The 13,425-nt window shown below is 37.7% G+C and overlaps 1 protein-coding gene across 1 annotated transcript; it reads right to left on the reverse strand.

The window, feature by feature from the left end:
* Window positions 1-613: 613 nt before the first annotated feature.
* On the reverse strand, window positions 614-13,397 carry rtf1 (RTF1 homolog, Paf1/RNA polymerase II complex component). Its single transcript, XM_042500104.2, has 18 exons — window positions 13,239-13,397; window positions 10,408-10,521; window positions 9,182-9,332; window positions 7,861-8,062; window positions 7,532-7,649; window positions 5,966-6,077; window positions 5,732-5,870; window positions 5,479-5,656; window positions 5,006-5,088; window positions 4,801-4,888; window positions 4,537-4,644; window positions 4,379-4,456; window positions 4,136-4,257; window positions 3,650-3,707; window positions 2,717-2,794; window positions 2,515-2,616; window positions 1,855-1,969; window positions 614-1,712 (listed from the first exon to the last, which is right to left on the reverse strand). The coding sequence occupies exons 1-18, from the start codon at window positions 13,320-13,322 to the stop codon at window positions 1,606-1,608; spliced, it is 2,037 nt and encodes a 678-aa protein (XP_042356038.1). The 5' UTR covers window positions 13,323-13,397; the 3' UTR covers window positions 614-1,605.
* Window positions 13,398-13,425: the final 28 nt, after the last annotated feature.

A 13,425-nucleotide genomic window follows, 5' to 3' on the forward strand; every position in this document is an offset into this window, starting at 1 on the left:
AGAGCAACTTGGTAAGAAATGTTCCATATATTGCGAGAATTTGTAGATTTGGAGAACTAAACAAAAAAAAAAAAAAAAAAAAAAGAAAGGAAAAAAAGAAGCTAGGATAAAATATCTAGAGTTAAATTAAGAAAAACAAAGATTAGGAGGAATATTTTCATATCATAATCATAAATTTAAATATATTTATGCTATAGAATTTGCATGAATATTTGGGTTTTTTTCTTTCTCCTTATCTTTTAAATGGTTTTTGTTCTGTTTTTTTTTAAACAAATCTTCAGGTAATTTTTTTGTACTTTTTACTAATTTTCTGTATTGCTTGTTGCCTTCTTCCCATGCTTTTCAAAAGGAAATCGGGCCAATTTGCTCAGGTTTCAATGGGTTAAAAACTTTTGGTAAGACTTAAGTTGGATAGTGGCGAGGTATGGTTTAATTTGAGTTAAAAAAAAATAATTAAACACAAACATATAGAAAATGTCCTTCATTACACTAACTAGTTCAATGAAATAAGGTCATTCAGCTTCATCTTTAAGCGATGAAATAACGTCGGCAGGTGACTTTTGTTGCTGAAGTCTCACGTTTAGATTAATAACAAGGCAAACTGAGACAGAAGTTATGAAACAGTGCCTCTTTATTTTTTCCGCACTCACTCCAAAATGCATATTTACATGGCATGCCACATCAATACGGGAACTGACTATGGACACAATTGATAACACATAGAATCTGCTCTGGGATTTAAGGGCAAGGGAGTTATCCCATGAACAACCAACCAAGAGATAACAGAAATATAACACTTTTATAACCAGGCCAGTCATAAAAAAGGGTTCCTCTTAAATCGGGTCGTTTCAAAGACTTAAAAAGTGATAAATGTCCAGTTGACATGAACTGTACTTTTCACATCTGCCGTGGAGGGCCGCCGTCGTGGTCGAGTCTGAAATGGTGATCATCAACACTCCGAAAAAGAAAAAAACACGAGGCTGGTCAAAATCGGGATGGACTGTAAGGGCAGATGATGATGAGTGTGGGGATTTACAACAGTAATTCATTGTTGGTGAGCAACTCCGTTAAGATTACCAGTCCAGTAATTTCAAAATGCCTCAACGATCTAAGTCCTCTAAAATAGTGTCCTTGCTCAAGGTAATAATCCAAAAGCGGGGCGTCCTTTCAAAAAAAAAAAAACAAAGAGCGGACTCCAGAAGACCCAAAGAGTGGGAGACATTAAATACATTAAAAAAAACAAAAAAAACCACACAACCCAATATACGAGTTTGTGTGTGATAATGCAAAAACAAAAAAAAAAAACCCAAATACCTGGACAAGTTTCTTCTGAGAGAGATCCTTTAAGAAAAATGTTGTCTTTGCTGAATCAGTATTTCCTCTGTGTTTGGATAAACAGTTCGTTGTATTCAACATTCAAACACGTCCTTCGGGAGTCATTCACTCACACTAATGCTCACTCTCTCAACCACACACACACGCACACACACACACACACACACACACACACACACAGACAGACAGACAGACACACAGACACACTCTCTCTCTCTCTGCGCAGCCAATTACTCATGCAATGTGGTTTCTGAAAGACGGACGACCACATCAGATCAGCCCCCTCCTCTTCTTGTAGTCTTCCAGGTTGAGGGACCTGCGGGGAGCGCCGTCCTTCACCGGCAGCGCGTTGGAGCTCACGGAGAGAGACTTTGCCTCTGCAGAGCACAACAGCAACGTTAAAACGGCTTGTTTCTAAAATGCTGTGGTTAAAAACTTCAACCACCTCTGCAACACAGACAAGATAAACATACATTTAGAGAGAGTAAAATAATGCAATGGGGGAAAAAAAAATCTCACCTGCGTTGGGAACCTGTAGGTCGATCTTAACATCAAAATCATGAACTTTAAACAAGTCTTCTGAGAGGTCAGTGGTTGGCTTGGGGACATCTTTGTCTTTTGGGTTCGCTTGACCCTGTAAATGTAATGAAGCAGAAAGAGAATTTTTTAAATTAAAAAACATTCTTTCTGCAAGTTATTTTCAGCCTTCTCCTTACTTTACATACACTTCACAGAAAAAACTTCCTCCTCTGATTTATCCTTTCTTTAGCCTGGCACTAATACTGACAGTTCAACTTTATTCTGGTAAAGCAAAACAAAAAATCCTTAAATTCCTCCTAATAGTTGCAGTGGCAACTGAGGCACACCTTTTAAACAAAAGTATTTCTCATAACATTTAGCAGACAAAGTTTAAGTGTTATATTATTGGCTAAATTTTAAGCAAAATATTTCAGATTATTTCCAAAAATAAGCGTCCATTTTGTGATTATTTCAAACTTGGACACACAAAACAAAACATGTCTCAGCTGGTGAAAAATTATCGCAGTGATTCAAGAGGAACTGGCCTGCAACCAGGATTCGGGCATTGTTTGCACCTCTTCTAACCACCTGTGAGTTTACTCTCCAAACATCTTGAATGTGAAGCACTGGGAGCGTCTCTAAGTACTTTATCCTGCTTACCAGTTTGTTCTTCTCTCCACCAGAAGGATCTTGTGCTGACCCAGAGCCGTACTTCTGGTTCAGATGAGCGAGAATAGCTGCGTGGACTGACGGGTCTCTGGCCTATAAAAACAGCAATGACAGTTTAAAAAAGATTGTATTCAGCTGTCTTTATTACTTGGTACGTATAGAAATAAAAAACATCATGTTAGAGAGATCTTACATTTGACACCATGGTGGGTTTGCACTGTCTTCTTGTGAAAGGGTCCATCTGTTGGTTTTTAGAATTTTGTCCTTCAGCCTGTGAGATAATACATTTAAAAAATGGTTATTTTAATAGCATTACGGGTTAGAGCTCTCACTGATTTATAATAACCAAAACTGCAGAAAAGTTGACACACTGTTTTGGGAACATTCAGAGGCTTATGTTGTTGTGAGACACACTGAGCTATACTATACTATACTATACTATACTATATACTATGTACTATCTATACACTGCTGTGAGGGCTCTTCAGAGAACCGCAGCATGACTAAACAATGTCACATTTAAGAGCTGCCACATCAGGAAAACATGAAACGTGAGGCAGCGTTTCAAAATCTTGGTGGACAGTGAATAAACCATTAGAGACTACTGTTTTCAGATACGTAAAAAAAGTATAAACTTCCCTTTCTGCGCTTTGGAAACATGTCTGTCGTACTTATGTCACACCCTTTCAGTGCAAACAGAAACTGCAGGATGTGATCAGGATGCAACACGGAGGTTTCAACAAATCAGTTTTAAAGCACGTCCATATTACAAAGTATATCCTAAACACAGTTTTCAGTGAAATAATAAAAACAACATGCACAATACAATAATACTACAATACTTTTGTTATGTTACTTAGACAACAATAGATCTTAGGGTGCCAAAACATCCGTCCAGGCACCGATGGAGATTTGTGCTCAAATTGAAGTTTCAGACAGACTGTGTGTGCGGGTATATTCAGGCGGACAGTATGAGAAAAATAGCAGGTTTTTGAGCATTAAAGCATGCAAACATGTTCAATTAGAAACCCAAAATACAAGTATGAACCCAATAATTAATGTAACAGGTCCCCTGTAAATATCATTACAGTTATAAAAGAAGATGATTAAGGAGTCGGACACTTACCACAAGAGCTTTCTCAGATTCAACGATGTTCCAGCTTCTGTTCCTCTGATTGATGTAGCTGGATGACAGGCACATAAAGGTGGACAGTATAAGAACACTGTTTTTTGGGCATTAAAGCATACAAACATATAAAAAAACAATTGTTTTAAAACAAAATCAGTTAGTCATTATAGTAAGAACTGTGTATCTAAAAACACTATATGAAATAATCCTCAGAAACATTTCAATTCCAGCATGTTGTTTGCATTGTATTATTTAAATATGGGAAAAATTGTGGACTAAATTTAAAAAAAAAAAAAACAGCTGCAATTTCAGTAATTTCCTTTGCAGCCACCTGTAACGTCTTTAACTGTCAAAGGAAGAAGAGAATGACTTCTGCAGCTTTTACAAGATTTTTTCAGTTGTTTACATTAGTTTTACAGTAATTTTACTTTATCGATAACTGCAGAGAAATGTAAAAATGCTTTATAACAGCAGCTTGTGTACCTGATGGCAGAGATGTTCTTGGTTCTCTGTCTGTCAAGTGCTTCTGCTCTTTCCTCAAGCTCGTTCAGCTCATCCTGAATCACTTTGACTTTGTCGCCATCTCCACTCTCTTCAGCCATGGCCTTCAATCAAAACACACAAAAGTGAGTAAAAAAGAGCCATATCGCAAAAACAGATGATAGATTGAAGTTACTATGCATTCTCGGAAAATTTGCTGTCAGCAAAAACAGTCATTTCCTTTACCTTATCTTTGAGTAACTGCGTTTTCTTCATGGCATAATTGGGTGGCGCTTTTCGGAATCTGTCCTTCTCTTTGACAATCTGCAGCAAATAAAGATAAAAAAAATGTTGATAAAAAAGGTCAAGATAAATCAGTTCACCATCCAGATGAACAGACTTACATCTTCTATGTCTTTGTCATTGAACTTGTAGTTAAGAGCTTCTTTGATGGACTGCTCCTTTTTGGTGATTTCGTCAAGAGTCGGTACTTGCATTCCAGCAACAACCATCTGAAAAAAGAAAAATGAATCAAAACCCGAAATTTCAACTCATACTGTCTTTCTTTAGAGCCTGAATAGATGTGCATCTCTGAAAAAAGCTCAAGTTCCAAATTTAACTGATATCACAGACGACATGTTTTTGCTTTTTTTAAAAAATACACTTACGGCTTCTTTCCACTTCATGAACTCGTTTTCCATAAACTCCTGATTCGATACAAACTCTAGCCTGAACACCCGCGTGTCACCGCCGTGCCTGAGGAAGATTTACAATCAAAAGGTCACATTTTGGGCAAGCAGAAGAGAAGGTCCATTACCTGATTCTTGATTTTCTACTTTAAAGTGAATAAAGTGCCTGTAACTGTGTACTCACCTTAATTGTAATCCCTTGTTTGTTCGCGTTGATCCAAGTTGGTAAACTTTTGCCGTTTCCACCACATCCACAATTTCAGCAACCTTTTAACCACAAGGAACATAAATGAAATCAAACTTCACTAATCAGACTTAATTTAAGTACATCTTTTTTTAAAGCATCCCAAACTTGACTATCTTGATTACAAAGAAAAGGCTAATTTCTGTCTGTTCTTTCATGCTAATTCTAATAGCAAATTTCTGGCGCTGGCCTACTGACCGTCCAAAGAGTTAAAACAAAATATGATGAAGCAGTGTTTTATTATAATACAGCACAAACCTGGAACAACCTCCCAAATGATGTTAGACAAACCTTGACTCGAAGTCAAAGCTAAAAACGTCCTTTTTTTTTTTTTACACTGGATACTACACCCGGTAACGACTGCAATTTTATTCTTAAACTTAATTTTTAAGTTCTGCAGAAGTCAAGCTTACCCTGTAAACTGGTTTACTGCTGCTGTTCCCGATCCCTATCCTCACAAAGCAGCCAGTCACAGTCTTAGCAAAGAAGGGCATGTGGCACCAGCGCTCCAGCTTGTGTCTGGACAGCCGGATCCTGTTGAGCTCATCTGGTAACGAAACCGGCTGCGACTTTGGTGGAGTTTCTTCTTTTCTGTAGCAGAACACAGTCAAGAGGTTAGAAAACAAGAAGAGAAAAGCGTGGTCCTGTGCCGAAAAGACAACTTACTCGTCGTCATCATAAGACGATGAACGGGAGCTGCGGTCACTTTTGACTGATGACTTGTCGTCATCTTCCTCCTCCTCTTCCTCATCGTCAGAGTAAACCTCACTCGTCTTCAGGGGTTGACGTTTGGCGAGAAGTTCAGCTGCTCAACAAGGAGATGAGACGTCGGCTTTTGGAACAAACTGACGCGTCACAAGAATCAGATCATGAGAAGTTAAAAAAAAAAATCACACCAACCTGTTTTGTTTTTCTTCTTCTCACGTTCAGCTTTGAGCTCTTCCATGGCCTGGGATTTTTTGTCAAGTTTTTCGTCGCGTTTGGATCGTCTCTCCTTGTTGTGTGACATGACCTGGAGAGATGTGGATAATATGATCAGATGTAGTGACAGGATATAGAATAAGGATTAAAAAAAGGTGTAAAGATGCCACTAACGTTAGTCTATCTTTAAGGTTGATTCAATAAGAGAAAAAGCAAGAAAAATGCAATGCAATCAACACAAAAATAAACATATAAAAGGTATTGTGAGGCATCATCCAAAATACTGTCACAATAGAGATAACTGTGGACTTGAACTTTTTTATTTTTTTATTCTAAAAGAACGTAGATGTCTGCAGTTTCTTACTAAAATTCGCCACTTTTAGCAGGACGTAAGCTCGATGTGAGCAACTCGTAAGTGTTCTGCCATCCAATACATTTTACCTTTTATGTACTTTATTCTTAATGTATTTCATCTTAATTATTTATTGTTTTTATACTATATAGTGTTTTCTTGTACATTTGTATAGCTGACTAAGTGTATAGTATTTGTTACTTATTTTCCAAGATTTGATGCATCTATAGGTTTGCTCCATCACCATTTCAATGTACTTGTACAGTGACAATAAAGATGTCTATATCTATATTTATATCTATATTTATATCTATCCTGCTGTCCAATTCACACCAACACTGTGCCCTATAAACTGTGTCTGGCTAACCTGCCTTCACCAGGCTGATAGCAGAAATATACTGACGCAAAGGGAGAAATGTGGAGAAATCAACAGTGTTTTTATGTGTGGATTCACTGATTTTACTTCCCCGCCCATTTTAGCATGTGAGGAGAATCTCCATGTAGTGAAACAGACAGACTGTGAGCCTTGATCAGTCAGTGTAGATGCAGTTGATAACTTACAAACAAATATACAGCAGGATATTTATCTTATTTACACAGCTGTCTAGGCAGATAAGGCTTCTCAAAATGCAAAAAAATCTCAAAAAACTTTAAGTGTCTCTGTGTGGATTGATACATGTTATAAAATTGAAACTGTTCCATCAGACACCCAAATAACAGACGTTAAAAATGCTTCTAAATTTGTGAGTCTGTTGTTTCTTTTCTTTAAGAGTACATGTTTACATGTGTGCAGTCAGACCTTTTTAGAGTTATTATTATTGTATTAGAGTTTATCAATTTCTTTACTTTGATCACTTCTTTTTTGTTTCTTTCTTTTTTTATTGTTCGTTCTTTTCAGAAAAAAGAACTATTAGTATCACTGTTGCATGTATGAATAATTTTACACCATATACTTCTAATTTATTTTTGATTTTAAGACAAAAAAAGAAAATGATGAAAGTATGTTATGCTGTACACTGTACACCAGTTTTTATTCCAATAAAAATTTACATTACATTTTTTTAAAAAAAGCTTCTAAAAATGTCTTCAGTGGGAATTGGTCGTTGGAGTAGAGCACAGTGACACCCTTTTTCTTTCTTTTTACATAATATCTGTCTTTATATGGTTTAAAATGTGCCTGAAACTGGACTCACCACTTGTGTGTCTTGAACCTGAGATTGCTTCCTTTTTTCTTGCTCTTCCTCCTGCTTCTTCTTCTTCTCCTCTTTCTCCTTCTTCTTTGCCGTCTTCAGCTTTTTCTTGATTTCAAAACTGTCAAAACAAACAAAGTCTTGATCATCAAACAAGCACACACAGCAACACAAAAACACCAGACTCTGCCCTATGCACCAATCTCATTTTTATTGCAACATGTCGCTGAGAAACAGAAATTTGAGAGAAATCACCCCAACTTCTCCCTTTTCAAATGAAACAAAATTGAGATGAATTTCTCCTGCTCGTCTTTCTCATCGTCCCTGCTCACCGTCTCTTTAGCACCTCTCTCTTCTCAATTCGGTTGAACAGCTCTTGCTCTCTCTCCTTCTCCGTCATCTGCTCCAGGCGAGCCCTGTCCTCCGCGTCTCCCATCAAGTCGTCGTCGTAGCCGTCCCTGAACACCTCGTCCTCGGAGGAGTCCGAGTCGGAGCTGGAGGACGAGCTATTGCTCTCAGAATCAGACACCTCACCTGATAAAGAGCAGATAAAAACAAACAGCAATCATTCATCAGAGTTCAGCCCTTATACAGTAACCCAAACACAACTTTTTTTGCTGTAAAATACTCTATGTGCAATAATTTTCACTTGCGCACTCACTCTGTGCAAGTGCTTACGAGCAGTGATGTATATACAGGTACTGTGCATGTATGTTTGAACTGCTGTGTGTGTGCGTGTGTGTATGCATGTGAGATATATTTTAACAGATTATTAGCCTGGACGATTATCTGAGCCAATATTTGGCATTTTGCAGGTTACCTGTATCAGCCTCTTATTTTAATGATTGCCGCTAAAATTAATTAATGGATAAGTGCGCATATTATACTCAACCAACACCAAGAAAGGCAGTCTGCAATGCATGCAAAGAAAGTGTCAGCATGGGAGGAACTTTGACTCTGTAAAACCTCGAGGGCCATCTTTATTCATTCATTTCTTTTTTTAAGTTTTACTGAACTTAAAAAAAAGATGCAAAGAACTTTCTGTATAGGACGTTGAAAGTTTCTGTTTTGATTAAACATTTGCTGAAGGCATTTAAACAAAGTTTTGTGTTGGAGTTTGTAAATTCCAAATTCTAAATTTCAACAGAAATATTTTCATTTTTATTGTAAATACATATCTGTTCCAAATATCGACCCCCAGACCACAATTATTAAAATATAATGCACGCATTTCTGGTCAAAGTTCAGGGGCTGCACAAAAGTTTTCTGAGGGCCACATTTGGTCCGTGAACCGCACTTGGAGCAACAATAGCTTGGATGTTACACTGTGTGCGAGCCAAGGATAAAGGGATGAGTGAGTGAGTCACCTAATCCCAGCCGCCTGATACCTGTGGATATCTTACTGTGGCGATATGAGAGTCATTTACATGTCCGAATGTGCGCCGCTCTGTTTTGTATTTTATGTAAAATGCTGTTAACCTGAGGACATGTGTCATTCTGCTGAGCTGTGAATTGGCATCTGTACAGCCGCAACCACAGCAGCTTCCTCAGTTCTTATCATACATAGCTACTGAAACAACTGTGGTTTTACACACAGAAATTGAGTAAGGCTGCTTACAGAGTATATTTTCTCCATAAACACTGAAAACATACCCTCCTCTGGTGCAGAGCTCTCAGCTGAGCTGTCTCCATCTGAGCTGCCTGACGCCGTCGCTTTATTCACCTTCTTCTTTGTGGCGTTCTTCTTCTCAGACCCTTTCCCTGGCTTAACCTTCTTTTTGCCTTTGGTGCCACCCACAGTCCACTAAAAAAATCAGATTTTGGTTATCAAACAACTGCATCTGACAGAGGATAGCGGTCTTATTCTTTTGGCAAGAAAGTATCTGTTAAACTTCAAAATGCTTGATGATAACATGCAAACTCTGACACGTTTAAACTCAGTTTTCAACATTTTGTTTTGTCTCAAATTGAAAAGTGAAATCTGAGTTGGACTTTAAATCACGTATTAACAATGGAACAAAAGTTGCCTTCTTTCTCTTCAAAAACATTGCTAAAATTAGACCTTACCTCTCTCTTGAAGATGCCAAAAAGTTGACGCGTGCATTTGTCTTTTCACATGTGCACTATTGCAATGCACTTTTTACTGGTCCACCCAAAATAAGTATGGATTTAACAATTAGCACAGAATGCAGCAGCCAGAGTCTTAACAAAAACCAGGTTGAGAGATCACATTACTCCAGTTTTAGCTACACTGGCTTGCAGTAGCACTGAGGATTCATTTAAAATTCTTTAACTTTGTTTTTAAAATTCTTTTATCTGAGGCACTCCGGTGCCGGCCTGCTTAATGTACCAAAAATGTATTACATCAAGTATGGTAAAGCAGCAGTCTCTTTTTATGCACCAATGGCCTGAAACAGACTGCCCAAACATATAAGAGAGCCAACCTCTGTGGAAAGCTTAAAGCAGCAGCTCATGGCCCATTTCTATGCTCCTGCTTTGATTGAATTCCAATTTTATCACATATTATGGTTATTTCTTTTCTGTTTTCTGCTTTGTATGCGCTTCTACTGTTTTGACTTTTATTGTTTAATATTACTTTTATATTAATATTTCTTTTTTTTTCCACCTCTGGTCTATCTGTAACTAATTTCCAGAGTTATGGCATCCATGTGCTGGATAAAGATTGTATTTTATTTATAAGTTTTTATATTTATAAATGTATATATATAAATATATATATTTCTATATATTGTTAGGTTTTCATTTTTAGTACTCTGGCATGTAAAGCACTTTGAGCTGCATTTTATGTACAAAAGGTCCTATACAAAAAAAGATCATTAAAGATGATTATTTTAGAGCAAATATGAAAACTGTCATACCTCATCATCACTGTCTGATGTCTCTGAGTCTGTAGAAGCTGCAGGTTTGCTAACCGGCTGCTCTTCCTGATCACCCGAATCAACCCTCTTCCTCTTCGCCAACGACAAGAGTTCCTGAAAATGAGATTGATGAGGGAGAGCATCTAGTAAAAGAGGAGGAAAAGGAGGGAAAATGCCTCCTGCGAGCATGGCCCTCCTCATACTTGGCAATAAAATGTGATATGAATCATCAAATCTGGAGTGGGCATCTCTAAATATAGGTTAAAATAAACAAAACCACATGGAGGACACACGAGGATCCAACTTTTCAAGCTACATTCAAATGAGAGATGCATATGGCCCCTGACTATATTCAAGGACTGACGGGTCAACTTTGTAAAATACATAAAGCAGGACAAACTCCCAAAACACAGTTGACTGCCAAGACAAGGCTTTAAATCTAACTGAGTGCTCCAGAGTGAGGTTGTATTTTTGTTCAGCAGCAGTCAGTTTGTGTGTTTGTTTTAACTGGATTTATGCAAAACTTTGATTCAAGACATTACTTCTTAACTGGGCATGAATACGTCATGATCACACACTAAAGCAAGAATGTGAAACTAACTGACAAAACCCTAGAAATGTCCGTGCACATAGCTGAATTCCTTTTTTTTAATGTAAAAACAGGTCGGTAGGGATGCCTGATCCAGGGGACTGTATTGATATTGATGTGACAAATTCACATTAAATAGTCCTAACGTCTGTGTCATAGTTCAGTGTTTCTGCTGGGACAATCCATCAAAAATCAAACACTTTCTGACCTCACCTGTTTTGATTATAATCACTTTTTTGTAAATTAAGTTTCATAAAGACAAACAAATCTCCTAACGTGCATATATTTAATTTGAAAAGTATTAAAAATTGTGGATAACCATGTCTGTTAGCTCTCTGATGACCAGAAAACCATACAGCTCTGATTATTTTTGGAGATGATATCTGTGTTTTTAGGTTGGTCTTCTAATATGCAGCCAACTTAGACAGGCCCTGTCTCCTAAATGGCTGGTTTATTAAAACATATTACAACATACTCATATAAATTAAAATGTAGGAAAAGTTCTGGTCAAATCAAAAGGGGTTAATTCAGAGGGCGACTCAATTTATTGTGCGACTAAAAATCTCTGGCCCCATGTTACTTAAAGAAAAAGAAGAAAAAAAGGATTATAGTGAGTTCAAAACATTGAGATCTGCAGATTTTAAACTTGGTGGCATAGCTGAAGTTTTAGGATTAGTACTGGGAGAGACAAAGTTGGGCATCTACCTTACATTCATCATTCCAGTAATTCAATACTACAAATATTAAATATGGATAGTAGGCGTCGACAGATTATCGTTCTGGCCGATATTTGACATTCTGCGGATCATCTGTAGTGGTTTATTTTAATGAACAAATAAAATCAATTAATAAGAAAGTGTCAGCCCCAAAAAAAACAATACCAGTCGACCCCTGGTGGAAAGCTCTCTTCATCAATGTGATGTCAAAAATTAATTGTAGAGCACTGACCAACTTTTATAAACAAACCCACAGGTGATTTGACCAACAAAGTAAACTAGGGGTCAGTATCAATACAGATTATTAGAACTTAATGAGATTGATAACCAATATAAGGAACTGATACGCATTTACAACAACAATGAAAATTTAGAATTTGGAATATATTTATATAACTTCAATAAAAAACTTTGTTTAAATGCCTCTGACAAATGTTTAATGTAAACTGAAACTTTGAACATCATATACAAGTTTCCAGCAACTTAATTAAAAATGAATAAATAAAAATAGGTCGCTGGCGTTTTACAAATTAGAAGTTCCTCTATGGTGACACTTTCTTTGCACCTATAAGTTAATGTTATTGGTGATAACTGAAATTAAAAAATCTGGAGCAGATAATCAGCCAGGCCAATAATCTGTCGACCACTACTCACACTTATCAGTCCATAAAATAAATACTACAAATATTTAATGTGGACAGCTCTCCTCATCAAAGTAATTTCAAAACACAACTTTAGAGCAGTGGTCAACTTTCAAAAAAACCCTACAGATGATTTGAGCAATTAAGGAAACAAGGACGTACTTCTCTCAAGTTTTCTACTCCCCTGTTTTTACTACCTGTGTGAGGGCTGTGTCTAAATTTCAACTATTTTGGAGATTACTGTCAGGTAGTATACATGGGAGGTAAACTGTGATCACAGTCACTGAGGCAGTGCTCCTGTACACATCTTCAGACTGACATGTTGAGCTCCTCAGTCAGCTTGCCAGCGCTTGTTTGACAACGACGTCATTCAGCAGATAAGGCTCTTCTGGCTATTTCAGGAGCGACTCCACTACGGCTCCAGTGTGTGTGTACAAACATGCACTTTACAACCTAACAATTAAACCCCCAACTCAGCCGTAGTCAAGCGAGTCGAAACCAATAACAGGCCCGTGGCGCGGAATTTTGGTGGCAACATAGTACTGCATGATTGCTCGCGTTGAGTCCATCTCTCGGAATGTAACCTTAACGTTAGCATAACTTAGCTAGCCGATGCTAAGACGCTCCTTTCTGTACAACCTCAGACTTCCTCTCGTCCTGAATACCTCAAAAAACCACTTGAGAAACAATTAAACGTTTATTTGTTTTGGGGAATAGACTGAAAGACGGAGGCAAAGATTGTAAACAAGATAGGCCCGCTCTCAGCTTGTTCAAGCGAGGCGAACCACAGCGCAGTCGGCTAGCACACATTAGCTTCACCTCAAAGTGTTGACAACTAAACTAGCGATCTGTTGTAACGAAAATATTTTACAAAAGCGCACCTACCTGATCTAAATTATCGTCGCTAGCACTGTCCTCCGAGTCAGAGTCAATCACGACTCGACCTTTCCGTTTCTTTACATTCACCATGATTAGCGGCGCGGCTAACCTGCTAGCTACCTCTGTGTCGTCTGAGGCTAGCCGCTGTTGCTATCGGCTAGTTGGCTCTGCAGTCAGCCACACAAAGGCAGCA

The sequence above is a fragment of the Plectropomus leopardus genome, chromosome 14 (genome assembly GCF_026936395.1).
Source record: "Plectropomus leopardus strain MGB_pleo_1.0 chromosome 14, ASM2693639v1, whole genome shotgun sequence".
NCBI lineage: Eukaryota > Metazoa > Chordata > Actinopteri > Perciformes > Serranidae > Plectropomus > Plectropomus leopardus.

Bases quoted from the DNA above. Each gene is read 5' to 3' on its own strand.
- rtf1 (XM_042500104.2), bottom strand. From the start codon at position 13,322: ATGGTGAATGTAAAGAAACGGAAAGGTCGAGTCGTGATTGACTCTGAC. The intron at 6,078-7,531 runs GTGAGTCCAGTT...ACATCTCTCCAG, and splicing joins AGGTTCAAGACACACAAGTG to GTCATGTCACACAACAAGGA. The intron at 4,645-4,800 runs GTAAGTGTATTT...TTCTTTTTTCAG, and splicing joins TCATGAAGTGGAAAGAAGCC to ATGGTTGTTGCTGGAATGCA.